Source organism: Camelus dromedarius, chromosome 12, assembly GCF_036321535.1.
Source record: "Camelus dromedarius isolate mCamDro1 chromosome 12, mCamDro1.pat, whole genome shotgun sequence".
NCBI classification, from domain to species: domain Eukaryota; kingdom Metazoa; phylum Chordata; class Mammalia; order Artiodactyla; family Camelidae; genus Camelus; species Camelus dromedarius.
In genome coordinates, this window is record NC_087447.1 from 69,410,969 (window position 1) to 69,416,968 (window position 6,000).

General features: G+C 42.6%; 1 protein-coding gene across 1 annotated transcript in view; it reads right to left on the reverse strand.

Moving 5' to 3' along the window:
* The window catches only part of MMP20 (matrix metallopeptidase 20), a 46,266-nt gene extending 40,951 nt beyond the window's left edge, over positions 1–5,315 (reverse strand). Inside the window, exon 1 of the mRNA XM_010977791.3 lies at positions 5,189–5,315. Within this exon, the coding sequence (XP_010976093.1) occupies positions 5,189–5,314 (126 nt within the window). The 5' untranslated portion in view covers position 5,315. The remainder of the gene's footprint in view (positions 1–5,188) is intronic.
* Between the last annotated feature and the right edge of the window lie 685 nt (positions 5,316–6,000).

Sequence of the window (6,000 nt, forward strand, 5' to 3'; positions counted from 1 at the left end):
CCGTGTTTTCTGAGACCATTTTGATTTCAAATATTTTGTTGCCTTGTTAGCTTATGAGTTACACTGACACTCTAAATTCTAATTTTGATTTCACAAAATATGGTCACATAAGAAGATGCCTATGGTATATTAAGGGAAAAGGGGTTTACAACTATGATTATAGTCTAAGCCATGTTTGTAAATAAAAGTGTGTCATATGGGTACAGATATAGGTAAATACAGTGATAAACTTGGACTGGGGGAGGAAGTGGGAGGGGCTGCCAAAAGCTCAATTATCAAGAAAAATATTTAATGTGATATTTTTGGAAAAAAATTAAAATTAATGCAGAAAATCTATGATGGGCAAAATATCAAAATTTTAAATAAAGAGTCCAAGCCAGTGTCACTCCCTTGCCCTAGTCCCAGCCTGAGTTATAGAAAGCATTTTGAGAAATGTACACTAAAGGATTAACAGTGCTTGTATTTTAGTGATGGAACTGAGAATAATGCTTTTTTTAGTTCTATATGTTTAATAGTTTTTTTTGGCTGTGAACATAAATAATTTTTACAATAAAATTTTTTTTTCATGAGAATATGCATAAGATAGTTGACCTGCGGTTCAAAAGGTTTGAGGCCAGTTAGTTAGGACTAAAACTACCCTTAGTGAAGTGAAGGTAAAATGAGAAACCATTTCTACCTAAAAGGAGAACAAGGATTGGTTACGGCGGTGATACTGGTGAGCTGCCCCTACCGGGTGCGCCCACGGGATGTGGTACTTGCCCCTGTCACGTGGTGCCATCATCCACTGCCGTGGCGTCACACTCACCTGCTGGGGCTCAAGCTCCTTCCTGCTGGGCATCGTGACTCCTTCACAGATACAGACCCTGGCCTGACACCGTTCTCGGCGCATAGTAGGTGTTCAGTCACTATTCAAGAACTTATTCATTAGACCAAATATGAAAATATGTTTCTTTGAAGAATTATCTGATCTTCTGAGGTGCTGAGAACCCAAATTATTCTGGGCACTTTCTTGCCAAAGTTACTGACAAGATTTTAGTGTACTTTTCAGAGTCCAAATGTTCAGTTAGCCACACGGATGTGCACAGACCTGATTATGGGCCTGGGTCAAAGATTTCAGGACCCCCAAGAATCATTTCAGCTGCCTGCCTTCCACACTCCTCCATCGGTAAAAGCACAGGAGTCTGGGGTTGGCAATCGGGTGGTCCTCCTTCACTTCTCTACCAGTGGTTGATAGACAGGAATACCAGAGGCCGAGAGGGTCAGTCCCAGAAGCCAGGGGCCCCGGTCTCCCTCCAACTCCTCTTTTTTTTTTTTTTTTTAATTGAGGTATAGTCAGTTTACAATGCTGTGTCAATTTCTGGCATACAGCACAATTCTTCATTCATACGTGAACATAGATATATTCATTTGCATATTCTTTTTCACCGTGAGCTACTGCAAGATATTGAATATATTTCTCTGGTGCTATACAGTATAAACTTGTTTATCTATTTTATATGCACCAGTCAGTGTCTGCAAATCTCTTTCAGGGCACTTTCCTAGCGTTCTTCCTGAGTTAAGAGCTTAACTCTCAGATTTAAGTGTGCAAGGATGAGGTGAAGTTCAAGATATGGTTTCTTCAACATTTCTTTCAGTTTGGGCTAAGTCACAGAAATGGAGTAGTGAGAATTTTTTTGCTGTGTGATAAACCTTAGGTTCTAACAAGCTTGGGCAATTCCTTTCATTTCTTTTGGTATCAACTTTCTTATCTAAAAAGTGGGACTGGTATCTTCCTTACTGACCACCCCAGTGGGAGGAACCAGTGTGAAGATGCTTTTAAATGTATTTTGATATATTTAAAGTGCATATACCCTTTTACTCATTAATTCCACTTCTGGAAATCCATCTTGAAAAAAAATCCTTTAAATTAGTCTGTACAAAGATGTTCATAGAAACATTATTCATTTGGAAATAATCTATGTGTCCAACAAAAGACATGGTTAAATGAATTATAACTCACTTATATTCTGGAATATTTGTAACTCTTTAAAATGATATTTATTAAAAATGTATAAAAATCAAAATTTTGCTATGACATAATGATCAGAAAGGTAAGAACCAAATTTTGAATATAATAATTGAAAAATATCTTTATGCACAGAAAGTAAAATGGTAGTTAAAGCACCTGGATTTAACAGTTTGTATTTGGAAGGTTTTATTTTATTATTATTATTATTTAAAAATTTTTATTTATATTTATACTTAAGGGGAATTTAGGTTTATTTATTTATTTATTAGCATTTATTTATTTGTTTAAGTGGAGGTCCTGGGGATTGAACCCAGGACCTCGTACATGCTAAGCACACACTCTATCACTGAGCTATACCTTCCCCCTTATTTTCATTTTTATTCTCTTAAAATTATGAGTTCATAATAATGTAATAATGAAAATTTGTATTATTTTTAAGGACAATTTAACAGCCTGTTTTAATGTTGTATTGATATTACTAATTTTTTTAAAAAGCAAACAAAAAAGAATAAAACCTTGGATTATGGGACAAAGCATTTCATCACTGCATCATTTTTGAAGACTTTATGCTAACTAACCAAGTCGAAATTTAAAGGATACAGGGGGCATTAAATAAATCAGCTAAAAACCTGTTTATCTTTTTAAGCATAGATTATCTTATCGTGTTCATGGGTTCAGGAAGAAGCATTGTAGTATTTGGAAACGTTGCCTGCCTGGAGTTTCCAGGCACAAGAAACTGTTCTCTCACAGCGAGCGATCTAGAAAGAAGAAAGCAGTGCAGTGCAGTGCAGGGGGTGCTTAGCCTGCCCTGGGCTCCCAGGCCTGGCCTGACGCTGGGACGCTGGGACTCAGCCAGCACCCTCTTGCCGCGCTAGCCCAACATCAGCACAAGCCCCTGCGCCTCCCGGGCTGCTGCACTGGCTCTTTCCTCTGCCTGGACTGCTCTGTCTCCAGACCTTCACATGACTGTGACATTCAGGGTCATCTCAAGTGTCACTTCCTCCGAGAAGCCTTCCTGGACTACTCAGGTGAAAAGGCCTCCCGTCACCCACCCCCTGCTCCCTGGTCCCAGTAACTCTCTATTATCCTGGTTAATTTATTTTCCACTATCACTTAGCACTTTCATAATTAATCTTGGGCCCTTGTTATTGACTTGTTTATCTCTTCCCAGCATCTTCCCGCCTCCTCCATCATCCCGATGTACATGCTGAAAGGGCAGGGACTTGGCTTGTTTTGTTCACTGAGATTTCTCCAGTGCTTAGAACCGACCCTGGCCCAGAGCATGCAGTAAGCGTTCAGTCCATAGCTGCTGCATGAATGAACTTAAGCTATTTTGTGAACTAAATCTATCTTCGTGTCGTTCCATTTGCTGTATTGTAAGCCTGCCTCAGTTGGATACTTTCATAAACGCTAAGGTTCCTTTCTAGTCTCTGGGATCCACTTTGGAGATTTGCCCAGCTCACTCCAGCCTGCTGTGGCGCGATACTTGCTTCTGCCCAGGGCTGATGCCTGGGGCCACTGCAGGCAGGAGAAGGTCTGTCTGCAGGTGGAAGGTGTTGACAAGCTTCCTTGCTGCTTGGTCGAAGGTCTTGCAGAGAGTGTGTCATAAGGGAGACTGAGGTGGGCTGACTTGTTTTGGAGAGGAAGAAGTAAGTGGTCATTAAAGACCCCCAACATTTTAAGAACACTTAATTCTTTCCAAATACCCGGAGCAAGGATGGCTTTTCCCAGGACTAGCTGGCCTTATTCCTGCAGAGACCACTGGGGGTGGCGGAGGGCGGGTGGTGGTCAGCTAATTGTTTTCTCTAAAGGTCGATAGTTAATATTTTTGGTTTCATTATGTGGTTTCCGCCCTTATGGTACAAAAGCGGTAACAGATGATATGTAAATGAACAAGTGAGGCCAGTTTGGGTCTGATGACCATAGGTGACCTGAGCCTGGACAAAATCCCAGTCTTCAGCCAGCCCTGATCAGTTCTGGCCCCAGCATGGCTCTCCTTCTGGAGGTCACAAATTATATCTGGGGAGAAGGGATGCAAAGCTTGGTGGCACCAGGAAAATACAGTTTGAAATAGGCCCCCACCCCCCACCACACCGTGTCCTGAGATACGCTATTTGGAATTTAGTTCATCTGAAAGCAGGCTCCCATCAAAGGAAGTTCAATTTAACAGGTCTGTACTTGGCAGCCACTATGCTGCTTATATGCAGGGCTGATATTCAAACTGTTTAACAACTGGGGAGGCAGGGGGACTGGCCAATTTAGAGTGGACAAATTGTGTGAACAGTCAGGAGGGGCACCCTGGTGTGGTTGGGACAAAATCAGCTCTACACTGCTCTCCACACAGGTGAAGCCTGGCAGGCGGAAAGCAACCCTGAGGCAACCGCCGACATGCTATGGTTTTGATTGACACTTAAAAAAGAGACCCTCCTGTAAAAAATATCTTATCTACACGCCTGTCATGAATGTTGGAAACGCCATCACTGGAGACTCGTTTCTTCAGGTTTAAGATCGCCACCTTCCTTTAAGTGCCAGAAAAACACTTGTAAGCAAATATACTTTGAATCACTTTGAGTCACACTTCATTTTTGCAGAAATTCTAGCATGAATTCTTTGTATCAGAACCTCTCCAGCAGTCAACCGGGAGAGATTTGAAAAGAGGAACATACAGAAAGTGTAAGTAAATTAGGTACTTGGGCCATATGCTTTAGAGAGGAAGGACCCTCACGTGAGAAGTAGGTAGGCACCCAGGAAAAACTTGGTTCGCTCTGAATTTTAATAAAGTTTGTCCTGAGTACAGAACCATTTTTCAAATAAATGAATACAGGAAATTTTTCTGTTGTGATTGTTGGGAAGCTTAGCCCTAAATTTCCCAGCCATCTCTACTGTGCAAATCTGTCTTTTTGTTATGCATGTATTTTTTGCAAGCCACCTCAAATTCTGTGTGCAGTGAGATACCTGGATAGATCCTTCTTCATTGATTTATGCAATCACGCAGCACTGGTGCCCAGCCGGCCCCAGACACCAGCCTTAGCTGCACAGGAGACGGTATCCATTAGACTTCAGTGGACTTAGAAGATGATTTCAAAACCTTAACAGATTTTCCTTATTTTCTCATGATCCCCTTTAGGTTTCTTGGGGGGTAGGAGGAGGGAAGAGGGAATTGTGCAAAGATTCACAAACCTGTGCGAGATGGTAGTTGTTCCTTGAGGTCCTGGGGGTGGCTGCAAATAGGGAGGGGGCTGCAGAGGAAAACTTCAGAGCCGTGACGAGGAGGACAGCGAGGCCAGATGCAGGGAGCACCTTCATCTCCTCAGGGTAGCTTGGTAATTATATCAGCCTGGGGGACGACAGACCGTGCAGGTTGGCACTTCGACCTTGAGCTGCTTTTATAGAGTTGAGCAGGTCTGGGCCCTCAGAGCAAGGATGAATCATGTCTCAAAAGCTAATTATACAGCTCCCTTCTCCCCTGATGACGGGGTAACGCAACGGTACGCAGGAGTCAGGGAAAGCTTCATCCTTTGCGATTTCCCCAGTCGCAGAAGAACTAAAAACAGGGTCACTTTTAATGCCATGGGTCGGCGACTTACACAAATTGGAGTGAACTTGATTCCTTTGGACCCAACTCAGCGGAAGCGTTTGATTGGTCTCAGTTCGGGGCCTCTTCCATTCCGCTTGCAGAAAAGGTAAATGAGTGGAAGACCATTGAATTTGTCCCCCGTCATTCTGGGCTCCTCACACATTCAGTCCCATCACCTGTATCTTCTGCAGCCACTTCGACATTTCTCAGAAACGAATGCTGCTTATAATGATGGTTCTGGGACACGTAAGATCCTGAATCATCAAGGAAACATTCCATTATTCCGTGCTGACTTAGGGTGGAAAGTGCACTGAGAACTGTTAGAAAGCTTTTGAAGTCAACACAAGAGAGATGTTCTCGGTTAAGCAAAGCATCGCACAGAACGCCCCGTTCTCTGTGCGGTCCGGCTGAGTGG